Below are 19,126 nucleotides of genomic sequence, written 5' to 3' on the forward strand. Positions count from 1 at the left end.
AGCATTGCCAGCTACATTAGCCCCTAACCAGAGAGTCAGCTCTCTCGCTATGAAAGTCCCAGATGGCATCTTCTTCCAGGAGAAGGCTGCTTCACCTGCACTGAAAATCTGTTGTTTAGTGTAGCCACCTTCATTAATGATCTCAGCTAGATCTTCCAGAGAGTTACTCCAGCTTCTACATCAGCACCTTTTGCTTCACCCTGCACTTTTATGTTATGGAGACAGCTTCTTTCCTTAAGCCTCTTGAACCACTTCAAGAGCTTCAAACTTTTCTTCTGTAGCTTCCTTGCCTCTCTCAGCCTTCATAGAATTGAAGAGAGTTGGGCCTTGCTCTGGATTAGGCTTTGGCTGAAGGGAGTGTTGTGGCTGATTTGATCTTCTGCCCAGACCGCTAACACGTTCTCTATAACAGCAATAAGGCTATTTTCCTTTCTTATCATTCATGTGTTCACTGGAGTAGCAGTTTCAGTTTCCTTTAAGAACTTTTCCTTTGTGTTCAAAACATGGCTGTTTTGTGCAAGAGGCCTGGCTTTTTTCAGCCTACCTTGGCTTTTGACAAGACTTCCTCACTGAGGTTAATCATTTCTGGCTTTTGATTTAAAGTGAGAGATGTGACTTTTCCTTTCACTTGACCACTCAGAGGCCATTGTAGGGTTATTAATTGGCCTAATTTCAGTATTATTGTGTCTTAGGGAATAGGAAGGCCCAAGGAGAGGGAGAGATGAGGGAATGGCCAGTCAGTGGAGCGTTTAAGTTTCCCATCTTATATGGGCACAGTTTGTGAACCCCCGAAACAGTTACAGCAGTAGCATCAAAGATCATAACAAATAGTGACGAACAAATTTGAAGTAGTATGAGGACTATCAAAATATGACACAGAGACATGGAGTGAGCGGTTGCTGTTAGAAAATTGGTGCTGATAGACTTGCTTGATGCAGAGTTGCCACAAGCTTTCAACTTGTAAAAAATGCACTATCTGCAAAACACAGTAAAGTGAAGCATGATAAAATGAAGTATGCCTGTATCTCCTTAATTTTCAGCTCTGCTTGCAGATTTGGGATATTCAGTTCTGATCTGGCATTTATTTTTATATTAGCATTTTAAAAGCTGAGTTAGAGAGTTTGAGAGGGTCCTTACAGATCATTGCATCTAACTGCCTTATATTTTGGTGTGAAGTATAATAATTTATTCAAGGTCATACAGCTAAAACTTCTGTCTCCCAGGGCAGTCTTTTTACTGCACCATAGTGTGTTTCCTAATGAATTTGATTTGTCATATTCTCACTTCATATTCTTAACAATATTTGAGACTGTTTAATAGTTTTAATTGCAAGTAAGGTCAGAGGGGGCAGTGGAGATGGCATGAACTTTGCACGCGTTCTACAAGGAATCAGGTCTTAGCTCCATTACTGACTGGCTGGGTATACTTGGGCAACTTAACCTGTGGGCCTCAATTTTCTGCTGTAATGGTACTTATTTTAAGAGATTGTTATGGAGTTAGAAATAGTGTATAACAGTTGCATCTAATATTCTAACTGAAACGTGGAGAGTTTTACTGAAGGATAGGTGATGTTATTTATTTTTTGGTGCTTTCTGATAGCTTTAAAATTATGATCAGGAAAAGAGATTAAAAATTAACATCTGAGTATTGGGGCACCTGGATGGCTCAGTTGGTTAAGCATCTGACTCTTGATTTCGGCTTGGGTCATGATCTCACAGTTTGTGAGTTCGAGCCCCGCGTTCGGTTCTGTGCTGACAGCGTGGAGCCTGCTTGGGATTCTCTCTCCCTCTCTCTGCTCCTGCCCTCCCCCTCCCCCCGCAAATAAATAAATAAATTTTAAAAAATAAAAAAAAATTAAAACTAACATCTGGGTGTTGTTATGTAAGGTTATATTCTAATGTACACTCAATGATATTGTTGAGACAGGTATATATTGCATATGTATGTCATTTGTAAGGAAATTGATTATTTTCTTAAATCAAATTTTTAGTTTTTTCTAGGACTGTCTTAAGTCCAGTATATTGATTTCATATATTTTCAAACCATTATTGCTCTTCTGTCTTCTTTCAGTTCGCAGTGGGAAAAGCTACAGAAAGATGACACAGATCCAGCACAACTGAAAGGTATCCAAGGAAGTGTTGAGACAGTTACCAGAGACATTTCTTTAATTGATTACTAGTAACTAAGATACTGATGTTAATACTAAATTTAGCATCAGTCAGGAAACAGTGTGACAGAAAAGACTTTACAAACTACAGTGATATTTTAATGAATGATTTTTTCTTAACTGAAGCTCCAATTAATGAGAGGAAATAATTCAAATACCAGTTTCTTTTTTCTCAATGTTGGATTACATCCTGTAAAAATCAAGCAGTTTAGTTTCTTTAAATGCTTTTGTTCAGTTGTATGACACAGTTTTATCTCAGTATATATGTACGTCATGAATTTTATGTTGACCCAGTTTGGAGGATGCAGTTCTGTTTAAAAAGCTTTCTGCTTTTCTTTTCTTTAAAGAAACTATCAATTTGGATTTATCTCCATAGAACAACTTTTACTTAAAAAAAATTAAGCGAGTATCAAAAATAATTCTTATTAAAAAAAATAGATCACTGGCTAAAGGTTGGAGAAGCGGTGTAAAATTAAGTGGTGTTGCAATTCTGTTTTATCTGTTTTGGTTTCTAAATGCTCTAGATGCCATACAAGTGATTTCCAGTTGTGTGTTCCGATGGAAAGAAATAGATGCTGGCATTAGAAAACCTGTAGTGATTGGTCTGCACTATTCCCTGACTCTACGTCCTTGAGTCCACCTCAGTGTCCTCATCCAAAGAATGTCTAGCTTTAAGTAACTGCAAAGATTCAGAGACACCTAAGTAAGGCACCTAGCACAGTGTCTGACACATACTAGATATTCAGTAAATAGCAGATTCCTTCCTTTTCTGTACAAATCAATGCCATTTGACTGGCTCCTTTGTTTTATTTATCAGTTCATTTAGTTTTTTTTCCTTTGTGCAGGATACTTTAAGGATACCACAAAAACAGATGTAGTTCCTTCAGCAAAGAGTATAGCTTGGTAAGAGATATAATTTATGTATAATTAACTATTAATACAAGGTATAAAGTTACATGGGCCATGAGTTAAATACTCAAAGTAGGAATTCATAGTAGGGACAGATTTTCTACTTTTGGTGTGATAAGAGAGCTTCAGGAAAGGCTTAATGGAAAACGTGGCTTTGAAGGGCTGCATGGATAGGATTTAGAGTTCAGAATAGGAGGAGCTAAGCAAAAATAATGAAATGAGCAAGCATGTGACTAATAGTGATATTCACTACCACTGCTGCCATCATCATTATATTGACACAGGGAGTAGGTCATTTTTATAAGAGAATACCATATATGGAAGTCAAAAGGTAAGTGAGAAAAGATAAGAGAAACTTAATGGTAGCCTCTTCAATGCCTTCATCAAAGTTTTTCGTTGTGTAGGTCTCTCAGCATATACTCATGTGGAACTTCCATATTACTCCAAGTTTATTCTCATTGCTGCATACCTCGCTTCGTACAATCCAGCAAGAACTGACAAGAGGTTCTTCCTTAAGGTAATAATTATTTCTTTGTTTCTGAAGATTTTAGGAATGTTTTGAAATTTCTCAACACCTGTAAATTTCTCAGGGGTAGAGATTAGAATAAGAGATTGCTAAATATGTGGGGCGCCTTGGTGGCATAGTCAGTTGAGCATCCACGTCTTGATTCTGGCTTAGGTCATGATCCCAGGGTCATGGGATCGAGCCCCACATTGGACACTGGGCTAAGTGTGGAGCCTGCTTGAGATTCTCTCTCTCCCTCCTCTCCCTTTGCCTCTCTCCCCCACTCGTGCTCTGTTTCTCTCTCTCTCTCTCTCTTTCTAAAAGAAAGAGAGAAAAAAAAAGAGATTGCTAAATATATATTTAGGACATATTCTTTAAAGGCTTTAAATTAAGGTCATAATCTGAATGGGAAAAATAGGTAGTTTCACAGAAGAGTTCACGTATACCTTAGGTAATAACTCTAGGTTTAAAAAAATATATATAAATAAGGTTTTGTTTAAAGTATGAGAGATGGGAATAGTTTTAAGGGTGCCATCTACTCTGTACATTGATATACAGAACATTCAGAAGCCCCTTCTGCATGTACATTAGTTGGAGAAATTCCATTTTGGAATTGTTTTCTTTTTGAAAACATGTATGCAATTTGATTTATTATTAAAGGTATTTGTAATAATTTTTTATTTGTTGTTTTGTTTATCTCCCTACTAGTTTTTAGTTTCATGAAAGCAAAGAACACATCTTTTTTTCCCACTGCTAAATCCCAAGTGCCTAACTAAATGTTCTCAATCAGTGTTTCTTATGCGAATTAGTAGCCTGCCTTAAGGGATGAATAAAAACCCATTTATCTTTGGAAGTTTTTTTTTTATAGAAACAAACAATGCTGTACTAAGTCAAAATATTAAGTAGTTTTAGGAAGTATCACTATTTTATTTTAACACCTTATTTCTTTACATGCATAAGTAATCTCATATACAATCTAAACCTAAGTCAGAGCAGCCTAAAATATGTTATTTTAGGTGGTAATAAATAAGAAAGTCTAAGATAACGAAATTAGTACCATGTTTTCCATTATGTTTTCTGTTTTTATGGAGTATTACCTTTTTTTCTATCTTAACAGTTATTTTCCTTAATTGCAGCATCATGGGAAAATCAAGAAAACCAACTTCCTAAAGAAACATGAAAAGGTATTTACATTTTAACGTCTCTGTTAGAAAGAACTCATGAATTCAGGATATGATAGGACGTGAATGTGTGCATTTAGTAGTCATTTGGATGTAAGAAGTTATTTATTGATAAGGTTCCATATTTTGTTATATTGAATATAGTGACAAAGGCATATTCCAGTGAGCTGATACTAGAGATAAAAGTGTGTTGACAACTTCTTTTAGAGAATTCATAGATGAGAAGATTATCCTGGAATTTTTAACTAAACACAGTTGGTTTTCCTCTTTTCCCCTTTGACACACCCACAAGAACAACATTAAAGAAATACAGAAGGTGAATGAACAGATAAAGAGTAAATGTGAGACCTGCACAGTTTGGAACTGTGTTACAGGTACACGCACAGGTGACTAAGCCTCCAGACAAGGCTGCCACCTAAGCCCAAAGCAAGCAGATTTGACCAAGGAGTCTGGAACAGTTTAGGAATTAGAGGCTCTGAGCACCTTGAAGGGAGGGGTGTGGGACTAGATCGAAGTTGGCGGAGGGAGCACTGGGCCTGCTCAGATCACTTGTTCCACTCTCTGTGCATTTAAACCACTGCTGCTTTTTTGGCAAAAGATGAAGTTCGACCTGTAAACTTTGTACCACAGAAGCTGTGAGTTTTGTTTGTCACTCCCATTCTCACAAGCAGTTTTCCTCAGCCTCCTAAATTGATAGTGTTTTCTCAGGACTTTGAGGACATCATTTTGCTGTCTTCTGGCCTTATTGTTGCTGCTGAAAAATACACTGTTAGTCTGTTATTCCTTTGATGATATCTGTGTTTTTCTCTAGCTGCTTATAAGTCTCTTCTTTAACTGTAGTGTTTTTTGGTTTTTTGCTTTTGTTTTTTTTTCTGTTTCACTGTGGTCAGTCTGGGATTCAAGTTTTTACTTGGGATTTGTTTTCTTTCCTGAATTTGAATAATGATACCTTTATTCAGTTCTGATGAATTAACTCTTCAAATAGTGCCTTGTTCTCTTTCTCTCTAACATGTCTTCCTGAGGCACTGATTAGATGTAGGTTAGACCTTCCCACTGTGTCCTCTTTGTTTCTTCAGTCGTTCTCATTCTTCATTACCTTTGGTCTCTGTGTGCTGTGTTCTGGGTGATCTCTTCAGTTCTGTGTTCTGACTCTCTCTTTGGCTTTGTCTATTTTGTTTACATCATCTTTGTGACTCCAGTAATTTTATTTATAATTCTTAGATGTTTCATTGGTTTATTTCAAGTCTGATGACTTTTATATTTTTCCTAGTCGTATTTTTCTTTAACATAAATATATTTTATGTTCTCCTTATATTCCAGTATTAGAAGACCTTATTGGTCTACTAATTTTCCATTTTCTATTTTCGCTGACAAAATGCCTTGTTCCTGAATATTTTATTATTTTTAATTGTTGACCAAACTTGGTCATTTGGAATTTTTGAAGCCTGAAGTGTGCTCTTTAGAAAGGTGTTACATTTACTTCTGTGCAGGCATTTAAGAGCACCAGTAACCTGTGATCATTTGAAATTCAGTTCTTAGCCTTGTGGGTGGGATTTCAGACTGCAGAGATACTGTGAATTATACTCCCACTCCCCCCATCAGCATTAAGCCCTACTTTCTAGTTGAAATCTCAGAGAAGACTTTTTTCCTCTCTTCACACAGAGTCAGAGTTTGACAGGGAAATTTCCTTACCGAATACATTTGCTTGGCACGGAAAAATTCTTCTGGTATTGCCTCTTCACTGAGACATCTCTGATTGGGTTTTCCACTATAGGCATATTGTTGATTTTGTACCCTCTTTCTTATGTGTGTGGTTACTTTGGGTCATAAAGGATTGATAGGAGAGAGTACTTACAGCTGGGGTGGTCAGGGAAGGATTTGTGGTAGGCCTTACATATGAATGGGTGCTCAAGAATGGTGAGGATTGGATGTGCAAAGATGGGAGAGGAGGCCATGCCACTTGAGGAAATGATTGGAGCAAAGAAGCAGAGATAAAAAATGTAGGGTATAAAAGAAATAATGAAATGTAATTGGCTGAAGTGTCCGGTGAATTTCAGATAAGTCATTTGAGGCCAGATTATGGAGGAATTTTGTCAGTCACCAGTTCCTTAAGCTTAAGGGAAGGAATCTTATCTCTTCATTTCTGTATCTCAGGACTTGGTGGTTATTTGCTGGGTGTTTACAAATGAAGAAAATTGAAGAATGAATACAAGACTCAGAGTTTTAAGCCTATTCTTTAGACTTAGAAAACCATTTAAAAATTTTGAGGTGGAAGATGTATGTGTGCTGGTCATCAGTGAGGACTGTGAAGAGCTAGCACTCAGACCGCCCCTGTGGAATGAGTGGATTTGTGCAAGTCCGTGAGAAGGACGGTCTTGACGGAGGGAACTGTATGAGCAGAGACCTCCTGAAAATGTCTCTAGTTGTAAAGGAACTCTAGTTCTAGCAGTAGTAGTAGTTGTTGTTGTTGTTGTTTTCCTCTTCCTCTTCCACCTCCTCCTCCTCCTCCATTTATTTCTTCTGAGAGTGAGCAAGTGAGCACGAGTGGGGGAGGGGCAGAGAGGGGGGGGAGAGAGAGAGAGAATCCCAAGCAGGCTCCATACCATCAGCACAGAGCCCAACACAGGGCCTGAACCCACGAACCATGAGATCATGACCTGAGCCGAAATCAAGAATCAGATGCTCAACTGACTGAGTCCCTTAGGCACCCCTGAACTCTAGTTCTTCTTACTGACTTGAATTTTATAATAGCCTCTTTTGTCTTTGGTTCATGTCGTTTTAAAATCTGACCTTAACTGAAACTGTACAGTTTTTATTTTAAATTTTTGTTCCCTCTCCTCCTGAAATCTTGATTGAATGCTTATTTTATGCCAAGCACTCTGCTGGATGCTATGGATATTGCGGAGAGCCGAACAGCCATTGTCTGTGCCCTCCTGAAGCTCTCAATCTAATCAGGGCATCAAACCTTAAAAAGCAAACCACATGAATAATTATTGTAACAGTTGTTTTGAAAATATTACAGATCTTCAATTGTGTAATTCTTTCTCTCTGTGTATACTCATTTGACACTGGTTTTTTAAGATTTTAGTTTTTAGGGGCGCCTGGGTGGCGCAGTCGGTTAAGCGTCCGACTTCAGCCAGGTCACGATCTCGCGGTCCGTGAGTTCGAGCCCCGCGTCAGGCTCTGGGCTGATGGCTCAGAGCCTGGAGCCTGTTTCCGATTCTGTGTCTCCCTCTCTCTCTGCCCTTCTCCCGTTCATGCTCTGTCTCTCTCTGTCCCAAAAATAAATAAACGTTGAAAAAAAAAATTAAAAAAAAAAGATTTTAGTTTTTAATTCAACTAATGCATATGCGTGATATCAGATTACTTGCCAGTTGGTTTACATAGAAAAGCAACGGTTTTTCCGCTCTCCTCATCCATAGTCCCATTCCTCTTCTTTGAATTGTTTCTAGTTTTAATTTTTCTGGTATAGATATCCATAACCCTAAGTTTCTGTCTCTACTTTTCTTTATGTAACTTGACACCAAATTTGCTGCCATTTAATGCCTCAAAAATTGATTTGATTTCCTTTTTTGATTTTTCTGTTCTTACAGGCCTTCCTTCTTGAGCTCTATAGTGAATTTATAGGCATTTCTCAGACTTCGTCTTCCCCTCTAGATAGGAAGCCAGTTCCTATTTATAGCACACAAAACCAGTTCAGTGAGGAAGATAAATTATATGGCTTGCATGCCACGAGAACACTTTAATTTTAAATTGGATATGTGTTTTCTAATCAGAAAATTTAAAAAGTGAAAATCAGAGAAGAAGGTTTTCATACTGCGATTCTTAGGCCGAATTGCCTCCCACGTGATTCTAACACTTCTGGAATTTAGGAACTAACCTCAAATCATTTCTAAGTGTTAATGAGGACAGGGACACCAATTCCATTTAGATATCTCAGCATTTACCTTAATTTTTTTCTTTCTTTCCTTGAACATCATTTCATTTATTTATTCATTGTCCATTTATCTGTTCATTTATTTAATGATCCCAAGTGCTAGGGATAAAAAGGTGAATAAAACATTTCCTGTTTTCAGGGCAGTTATCTAGAAAAGAAAAAGAACACAGAAACAAGTATATCTATATCATGATGATTATATTAAAAGCTGTTGAGCATTTATAAGCCAAATACTGTGAAGCTCTGTGTTTGATCTTATTTTAGTTCTCAGAGTGACCTGTTGCATGTGGTTACTGTGATTGTCTTCATTTTCTAGGTGAGGAAACTGAGTAACTATTAAAGAAAAATTAATTCAATAACTGGCACAAAGTTATGTAGTTAAGTGGTAGAACTAGCATGTGCTTCCAGGACTTTCTGACTCCAAAGCCTACCATGTTAACCACTGTCATACAACTGACAAATGATTAGTATCTAGATTTTTGTTAAAGACTTACTATACAAACCCGTAAGAAAAAGGCAAAAATCCAATTGATAAGTGGGTAAATGATACAAAAAGGAACTTGAATGTCTAACAAACCTGACATGATTATCAGTCTCATTCACTAGTGAGAGAGATGAGACTTTAAACCACAGCTGATGTTTCATGTTCTCGGATTGGCAAAACTAAAAAAAAAAAAAAAAGTGATGCTTTCAAATGTTGCTGGTAATGTAGAAGAATATGAGCCCGCATATTCTGTAGGTTGGCGATAATTAAAGTTAATACGTGAATGTACTTTATATTTGTCAGGATAGACCAGGGTATGCTGTTGTACAAAAACAAATCCCCAAACCCTCAGTTGACTTCACATAACAAAGGTTTATATGTTGTTCATGACACAACTGAGTATGAGTTGGGTGGCCCTCTTTTATAGTGATGCCAAGTGAAACATGGTGATTTCCAAAGTTGCCACTGAAGGGTAAGAAGATTAAAGGATTAAAAGAAGATTAAAGGTTTGAAAGGCCAGATTTGGAAGTAGGTTACATCACAGTCACATGTATTCATCCAACTGCAGGAGATACTGAGAAATGTAGTCTTCCCATGTGCCCAAGAACAAAGTGTGGGTGAGCACACAGCATTGTCTGTGCCCTCTCCTTTAACTTAGCAATCCCATTTAGAGAAACTCACACATGAACACAAGGGGAAATGTACAGGATTGTCCATCACAGTATCATTTGTGATGAATGATAGTGATGAATTTTTAGAAGTAGATAGTGATGGCATTCTGTAGGGCAGTTTGTAAATGGGATTAAAGTAGGGCACTTGGGTGGCTCAGTTGGTTGACCGTCTGACTTTGGCTCAGGTCATGATCTCTCATTTCGTGAGTTCGAGCCCTGCGTTGGGCTCTGCTAATAGCTCAGAGCCTAGAGCCTGCTTCATAGTCTGTGTTTCCCTCTCTCTTGGCCCCTTGACTGCTTGTGCTCTCTCTCTCTCTTTCTCAAAAATAAATAAACATTAAAACAATTTTTTTATGGGGTTAGAGATGCATGTATCAATATGGATAAATCTCAAAAACATGTTGAAGGAAAAAAGCAACTTGGCAGAGTGATAGTCCAGAATAGTATCATTTATATGAGATTAGATGTTGCAGATAATGCTATATATTATTATTTATGAATACATACGTAGTACTGATATAAAACCTGTAATGAAAGTGGTAAAAACAAATTCTGGATAGTGGCTCCTTCTAGGGAGAAAATGAGATGTGAGAGGGGTCTAAGGGAGCTTCATTTTATCTATAATGTGATCTGATGTTTTATTTCTTTGCACATACTGCATAATGTCAGGGTTTGATAAAATTGGGTACTGGGTACATTGTTATTTGTTATATCAGCCTCTGTATTTTTTCTAAGGGTTTGAAGTGTTTGATGAGAAAGGATATAGAGTTTAAGACCTGGAAAATGATTTCTGAACTATTTTTTAGATATAAGTAGCTGAGGTAAACGTTTTGTAATTCTGTGTAGGCATTTTTCTTTAGACATTCTTATTTATTCTTCTTTAAAGAAATAGTTATTCTCTTGCATGTAAGTGAAGATTCCCATTTATTTGCCATTGCTTAATATAGAGTACTTAAATTCTAACAGTGCTACTAAAAGTATCTTACCGAGTGGACCTTGAGTACTTTGGTTTTCTTTTTTTTTCATGTTTATTTGAGAGAGGGAGAGAGGGAGGAAGGGAGGGAAAGAGAGAGAGAGAGAGAGAGAGAGAGAGAGAGAATATGAGCGGGGGAGGGGCAGAGAGAGAGAGGGGGACACAGAACCCAAAGTAGGCTCCAGGCTCTGAGCTTTTAGCACAGAACCCTATGTGGAGCTTGAACTTGTGAACCAGGAGATCATGACCTTGAGCCAAAGTCAGACTCTCAACCAACTGAGCCACCCGCGTGCCCTGAGCACTTCAGTTTTCTAATAACAAGTAATTATATCATGTGACTTTGTACACAAGTATGAACGTTTTATAATTTTTCAGTTTTTAAATTTTGTGTTTTAGGCTGACAGTGTATTCACAAATTATAAAATATTTTATAAGTTTTCTAAGCTAGTATTTACTATAACTGATCTTTTTAGAATTACTGATGTGGAACAAATGTTTTTTCCTGGTGATGGAACACAGAGGAGTGAATAGTGAGCAGTAAGGAGTAAGTTCTATCTAGGAGTTAGGACCTAGACCCTGGTTTTGGATACGCACTGTTTTGACAAATGACTTGGCTAACTTACTGAACATCTAATTACAGCAGCAAAGTAGGTGTGATATTCAGGATGTTCAGGACTGAGATGGATGAGTTGTCAGTTGTTTTCTTTAATATCTGTTTATGCTAAGTCAGAAAAACTTGAAGGAAATGTTGAAAGAGAATTCATGATCGTATCAGCTAAGGTTTTAAGGTAGAGGCTGGAAGTTAGAATTGTTAGGGTCTTTGGGGAACAATATACATGTTTTGTTACAAGGAATTTGTAGTACAGAAAGTGTACTGCTGTAAAAATAAAATCCGTGTTCTTTTGTTGTTACAGACAAGCAATCATCTTCTCGGTCCAAAACCATTTCCACTTGACAGGTTATTAGCAATATTGTATAGTATCGTGGATAGCAGGGTTGCTCCAACAGCAAACATCTTTTCCCAGGTAAGCTTACTGATAGGTTATTATCTGTCATCTTTATTTTTATGGAATTCTTCTGGTAGTATAGTTGGTATAGTTCCAAGCATTTAGAGTTTTAGTCAGGGTATGTTACCGTTTTAACTGTGGAATGAACTTTGTTCTTGGTAAGTACTTGAAAATTCCAAATACAGCATCTTTGAGGGTATCCCTGAATTTGCTTCTATTTATAGGTATAACTTGATGACAAAAACAACTTGATATTTTTGGATGTTTTCTTTTTTCAATAAAGGAATTATTTTAGTGTTTATTTTTTAGTAAATAGCAAGCGGGGGAGGGGCAGAGAGATTGGGAAAAAAGAATCTCAAGCAGGCTTTGTGCTAACAGCCCTGATGTGGGGCTCGAACTCACGAACCAGGAGACCATAACCTGAGCCGAAATCAAGAATTGGATGCTTAACTGACTGAGCCACCCAGACTCCCCTCAGTAAAGGAATTTTTAAATTAAATGATTATAATTATCTTGCTGGTTAAATAAATAAATGGCTTCATGATTAAATTGAAGAATTATAATGTAGAAATATAATCTAATGAAGACAAAATGTTTAAAAACTTATTTGTAAGAAAGTAATCTATGATATCCTTATTCCTCATATATGTATCTTATAAATTGACAGAATGATTTAAAAAAAATGTTTATTTTGAGAGAGAACGAGTGCGAGCATGAGCAGGGGTGGACAGAGAGAAGAGAGAGAGAATCCCAGGAGGCTCGGTGTTTCAGCACAGATCATGGTGTGGGGGCTCGATCTCATGAACCATGAGATTGTGACCTGAGCTGAGCCACCCAGGTGCTCCCACAGTATGATTTAAAAAAAAATAACTTCGGGGCGCCTGGGTGGCTCAGTCGGTTGAGCGGCCGACTTCAGCTCAGGTCATGATCTCGCAGTCTGTGAGTTCGAGTCCCGCGTCGGGCTCTGTGCTGGCAGCTCAGAGCCTGGAGCCTGTTTCAGATTCTGTGTCTCCCTCTCTCTGACCCTCCCCCATTCATGCTCTGTCTCTCTCTGTCTCAAAAATAAATAAACGTTAAAAAAAAAAAAATTAAAAAAAAAAAAAAACTTCCCAGAATGGTTAAGTTCTTAGAATTTTCACTAGATGGCAGCAGTAGCATAAAAATATGAAATACGACTTTTTTTTTTTTTTTAAACAAAACAGTCATTAAGGTTTTTATTTCAGTTGACATTTTAAGAAAAACCTATTAAAAATATGGTCACAATAGATTTCTTAATTGGCACATAAAAACAATTCTTACCACATGGTATGAATGACTAGAAGATAAATGAATGATGTGACAATATTAATGAAAAGCATTCACCTCAGATTTTGCAATGAGCATTTTGTTTTATGTATATTTAGGTTGAAAAATATGTAACATAATAACATTTATGTTACGGATGGTGGTAACTTTTAAGTTTTCATTTAAAGAAGACTTTGAGAACCAAAAACAGATATGTTCTCAACATTCTCCACCCTGAAGTTAGATAATTTTTGTATGTCAGAATTTATAGAAAATTCTTATCTACATTCATTGTGTCCTTGAAGAAAGGTATTCTAGTTGGTTATTAGGCTATGTAAATAATAGCTTAGCTAGATTGGTAGCCTTAGTGCTGTTAATTTTAAAAATCTAATTCAGTTTTAATCTGTATTACAGGGTTTTTTTTTCTTATATATTTTTAAAAAACTTTGCCTGAAATTACTTTTTAAATTTTTTTTTAATGTTTATTTATTCTTGAGAGAGAGCACAAGCAGTGGAGAGGGAGACAGAGGGAGACACGGAATTTGAAGCAGGCCCAAGGCTCTGAGCTGTCAGCGCAGAGCCTGATGTGGGGCTCAAACTCATGAAACACGAGATCATGACCTGAGCCGAAGTCGGACACCTAACCGACTGAGCCACCCAGGCACCCCTGAAATTACTTTTTAATCAGACTTTGCATTTTGTTAATAGCTTTCTACATACACTACATGACGTTTTTGTTTTGTTTCTGCTCTTTCAATAACTGTGAAATAGAAACAGGTATTATGAACTTTATTATAAGGAATTGAGCCTTAGAGAGGTTAAATGATATTCTCAATATGACACAATGAGTAGATCTTTGAGAACCAAAGCCTAGAGAAGCAAGGCAGACAGTTCTAAACAGAAAAGGAAGGCATTTGCATCACATGTGATTGTACTTCACAGATGCCCCAAAATTACCTTGTTGGGGAATGGAAAGAAAGATAATAAGTGGGTTTTTTTTTCCCCTTCAGAGAGCTTGTAATTTATTCTAGGAGGGAAAAAGCATGTACATAACAATAATGCTATAAAGCTGTTAAATGGATGCTAGATGGTGCTGCTGAGAATTTTAGAGCAGAGAGATCACTTTTGGATAGGGCAGGATGAGAGAAAGATGGCTTCACAGAAAAGGCACAAAATGGAGCTGGGCTGTGCGCGATGAGTAGGGTTGTTTTCTCTGTAAGGATTTCTAGTTTACATAAGTGATACGTGTTTATTGTACAAAAATGAGAAAATGGATAAATAAAAAGAAAAAGTAAGAGAGAAAGCGGACATCTTACTTCCAGTGAGTAGCATTCAGTTAGACTAGAGATTTAAGGGGGGGGATGATAGGAGCAAAGGTGTGGGACTAAGAAAAAGCAAGACACGTTCGTGAACTGTGGCATCGGTTTCATTGAAAGTGGATGGTGCTGCATAGTAGCAGTGGTAGTAGTCACTGGAGTTGGGAGCCAGTAGTCTAGTTCTGCCACCACCGCACATCGTGCCTTGCTGTTGCTGCCTTATGTATCGTACCCTACGTTGGTAGAGCAGTCTTGCGCATGCTAAGTTAATTGTTATAAAGGAGAAGGAACTGAAGCTCGGAATGCCTAAAAGATCTGCCCAAGATCACACAGCAAGTCACTGGCAGCATCCAGATTTAGATGCAGCTTGTCCCCAGAAGTATGTCTAGGTTTATAGGGATAGACAGTCCAAAGCACCAGGAGGTTGCTGATGTAGAGATTTACTACTCTGAGGCTTTGATCGTAGATGAACAGTGTCACCAGTTTTTATGCTTTCAACAGTGTCTAATGTAATTAAGGCCTAAATGTATCTTTCTGTTTTTAAGGAAGTTAGTTTATCTTCAACCTTAAACACCTAAACAAATTCTTGTTCTTTATTTTTTCTCACTAGCAGTAATCAAACTGGTAATTTTGTATGTTTAAAACATAGTTTTAAATGAATTTGTGTTCATTTGATGACAGCTCATTTAGGACTTGATCTCAGTGATTCCCATTTGGGATACAAAGGGTGAGGGAACACAGATGGATAGATGTAACTAACCCTATTTGCTTGGTCAGTGAAGTAGCCAACAAAGTCAAGTAACATACAAACCCTGTTTAAGAACAAATGTGGCTGAAATCACATTCAGAAAAAGGGTATTTCTCCCACATGCTTATTTTTTTCCTTCCCATGGATTCCCAGATCCTTTTGTATTTTCTCCTTTTCATTCATCAACTATGCTCTTGCCCATAGGAATCACAGCTTACCTATGCACATTTAATTTTCTAAGTGAAAAAAAATAGGACATTTGTATTGGCATTGCTTACTTGATATGGACACTAGATGGCAATATTGCTGCATTCTAGCTTTAAGATGCACTAGGAAAACCGCTTTGACTCCTTTATATAGTCTTTCATGTTTAGAGAAAGCTGTTAATTTCAAAAACTGGTTTATTTGAACAAAAATACAATTGCCTGAAGATGGATAATGAAATATATGTGTGTGTGTGCACATATGTGTACACGTTCATGAAAAAGTAAAGATTGGTAAAGAATTGTGTTGCATAAGTATTTTCCACTTAGAAGAAAGTTATTTTCTTTTGGCTGTAATGTGTCTATATGAGATGATAATGTATTATTTTTCTACTCCCTTATTCTGTATCCTTTAAGGATTTATTTTATAGTAATGTGCTGTTACATGTTACATAATTATTTAATAACTTTTTACATATGATAAATTGATCAAGGGGCACCTGAGTGGCTCAGTTGGTCTAAGTTCGGCTCAGGTCATGATCTCACAGTTGGTGAGTTTGAGCCCCACATCAGGCTCTGTGCTGTCAGCACAGATCCTGCCTTGGATTCTTTGTTTCCCTCTCTCTGCCCCTCCTATGCTTGTTCTCTCTGTCTCTCTGTCAAAAAAATAAATACAAATTAATTTAAAAAAAGAAGGAGAGGCTTGATTCTACTCCTGTTAAAAAAAAATTGATCAAATGTGGCATATATGTTCATAATTTCTGGACGTGAAATTTTATTTCCATTGCAAGATTTCAAGTCCAGTTAAATCTAATCTGTAAAAAAGCTATAAAAATAGTAGGTTAAGGAATCTTTAAAGTTGTTAAAATTCCAGTTAAGAATGATAATCAAATTCATAATGGGATTAGTAATAGTAGTATTGTAATTGTTATTCTTCTGAATATGCTCTTTATCAAATTTTAGACAAAATTCTATTCATTAATCTTTTAGTCTCATAACTAGGTAAAAGAATATTACCACATTCAACATTTTACAATAGATTAATGCTCAGATTGATCAAATTGAAACATGGTTTTTAAATTTTTCTGAGACTTTCAAATATGTTTAGGCTTATGTAATTTAATATAATCTTGTAGTCAGGGACGTGGATCATTTTAAAAATTTTCACTTACCTAAAACAAATATATCTCTTATATATGTATCTGAGCTTTGTGAATGGCAAAGCATTAATTCTGATGTTTTCATTCTTTGTCAGTGTGGCTAGAATGGATAAACTATGCCATTTATATACAGGAAGTGGTCAAGGTTATAGGTATTACTTTCAAATTTTAATTTGATTAGATATGTTATTTAAGACCACTTATCTTTAGAATAGATACTACTGAATTGTCTTTTTTTCAGAAGCATATGAAAACCAGTTATGCTTCTTCATCTTCTTTTTCTTTGATGAAGAATGGTAATTTGGAAATTTTTTGCACCGTCTTGTTCAAACTTTTGATATTTCTGTGTCTTCTCTTACTCATCCTTGCCCACCTCCTCCATAGTCTTGTAGTTAGGTGAAGATAGTGGGAATACAGTTCTTTAAGATTGTGGCCATGTGTATCACTTATTTTAAAATATTAAGCCATATTGCCTTCTCTTTTCCCAGAGGATAAATTTGCTGAAGAGTGTATTTCTGAAATTATTGGTATAAGTTTTTAAAGTGACTTTTAAAAAGGAAACTTGTATTTAAAAATTTAAGGACATTCAATTATACATATATTACATATTATCATTGATCTTATTTGATCAGTTAGCATTTTGAAAAATTATTTTTAAAGATAGTTCACTGTAATTCCACAATTCAGGAGTTTTAAAATAATATAATTATTATATTGCTATATTATAAGAAACAGTGCACTCTAAATTAATGTCAATAGCCGAAAGATATGAAAAGGAACATACATTGTTCCTTTAAAAAATAGTTCTAGGGGCACCTGGGTGGCTCAGTCGGTTAAGTGTCTGACTTCTACTCAGGTCATGATCTTCTGGTTCATGGGTTTGAGCCCTGCATTAGGCTTTGTGCTGACAGCTCAGAGCCTGGAGCCTGCTCCCGATTCTATGTCTCCCCGATTCTGTCTCCCTTTCTCTTTGCCCTTCCCCTACTCATGCTCTGTGTCTCAAAAATGAATAAACGTAGGGGCGCCTGCGTGGCGCAGTAGGTTAAGTGTCCGACTTCAGCCAGGTCACGATCTCGCGGTCCGTGAGTTCGAGCCCCGCGTCAGGCTCTGGGCTGATGGCTCAGAGCCTGGAGCCTGTTTCTGATTCTGTGTCTCCCTCTCTCTCTGCCCCTCCCCCGTTCATGCTCTGTCTCTCTCTGTCCCAAAAATAAATAAACGTTGAAAAAAAAAATTTTTTTTTTAAAAAATGAATAAACGTTAAAAAAAATTAAAAATTAAAAAATTAAAAAATAATAGTTCTATGTGCCATACTGACAAATTGATTTTTTTTGGTAATTAATATGTAATTTCTGAATGGCTTCCTATTTAGGTGTGCATAATTTGATAAGGAAAAAATTAAAATGTCCTTATAAATTGGGGCACCTGGGTGGCTCAGTCGGTTGGGCGCCTGACTTCGGCTCAGGTCAGGATCTCACAGCCTGTGAGTTCGAGCCCCGCGTCAGGCTCTGTGCTGACAGCTCAGAGCCTGGAGCCTGCTTCAGATTCTATGTCTCCCTCTCTCTCTGCCCCTCCCCTGCTCATGCTCTGTCTCTCTCTGTCTCAAAAATAAATAAAAAAAATTTTTTTTAATGTCCTTATAAATTTATTATCATTTTTAAGAGTATAAAAAAGAAAAATTTTGAGCAAAGTATAACATACAGGTATATTTTTTAAAAAATACACATTTCCATTTCTACTTTCTCTGCTTTTTGAACTCATGTCATGATGCCTTATACATATTGGAATATATTTGGACTATATTTCTACATCAGTTTAATTTTTTGGTCATGAATCAACTTGATCTTTCCCCACAAAGGTTGCATTAATTGCAGTAGCATTTAGATAACTGCATGCTTTCTACTCATTTAGTTGTTGGTTTATAAGCTCTATGGGATATATTTAAACTAATAATTTTGATAATTTCCAGATAATTATCAGTCAGAATGCAGAATGATAATTTAGTTATTTTACCTGTGCGAGTTTTCTGAAGCAGAGGCTTCACCTCTAATTTATCATAGCTGGAAGATGTTTTTGCTGTACTTGTTAGGACTGCTAACCTTTATTCAACCAAAACCAGATTTTTGGCATTTTTCTTCAAATATAGGTAGATGTACAGTAAATTTGTATAATTTCCTGCTTTTTTAAAGTTTAGAAGGGATTTTGTTAATATTATTTATTTCAAAAACATTTAAAAATAAAAATTTTAGGGGCGTCTGGGTGGCTCAGTTGGTTCAGCGTCTGACTTTGGCTCAGGTCATGATCTCACTGCTTGTGAGTTCAAGCCCAGCTTCCGGCTCTGTGCTGACAGTTGAGCCTGGAGCCTGCTTTAGATTCTCTGTCTCCCTTTCTTTCTACTCCTCCCCTGCTTGTTCATTCCCTCTCTCTCTCTCTCTTTCAAAACTAAACATTAAAAAAAAAATTTAACAAACGTGTTTGTTGAATCTTTCCTTTTGACATGCCTTGAACTTAGTGTTGTGGAACATGATTGTTTTATACCTGGTCATAATTAAGTTTTGCTAATATCAAATTAAATTTAGTTGTA

The 19,126-nt window shown here is 36.7% G+C and overlaps 1 protein-coding gene across 1 annotated transcript in view; it reads left to right on the forward strand.

Moving 5' to 3' along the window:
* ORC5 (origin recognition complex subunit 5) overlaps window positions 1-19,126 on the forward strand; it is an 81,245-nt gene that overhangs the window by 35,012 nt on the left and 27,107 nt on the right. Inside the window, exons 9-12 of the mRNA XM_030307796.1 lie at window positions 2,071-2,123; window positions 3,481-3,593; window positions 4,718-4,765; window positions 11,742-11,852. Coding sequence (XP_030163656.1) covers window positions 2,071-2,123; window positions 3,481-3,593; window positions 4,718-4,765; window positions 11,742-11,852 — 325 coding nt within the window. The remainder of the gene's footprint in view (window positions 1-2,070; window positions 2,124-3,480; window positions 3,594-4,717; window positions 4,766-11,741; window positions 11,853-19,126) is intronic.

Source organism: Lynx canadensis, chromosome A2, assembly GCF_007474595.2.
Source record: "Lynx canadensis isolate LIC74 chromosome A2, mLynCan4.pri.v2, whole genome shotgun sequence".
Lineage (NCBI taxonomy): Eukaryota > Metazoa > Chordata > Mammalia > Carnivora > Felidae > Lynx > Lynx canadensis.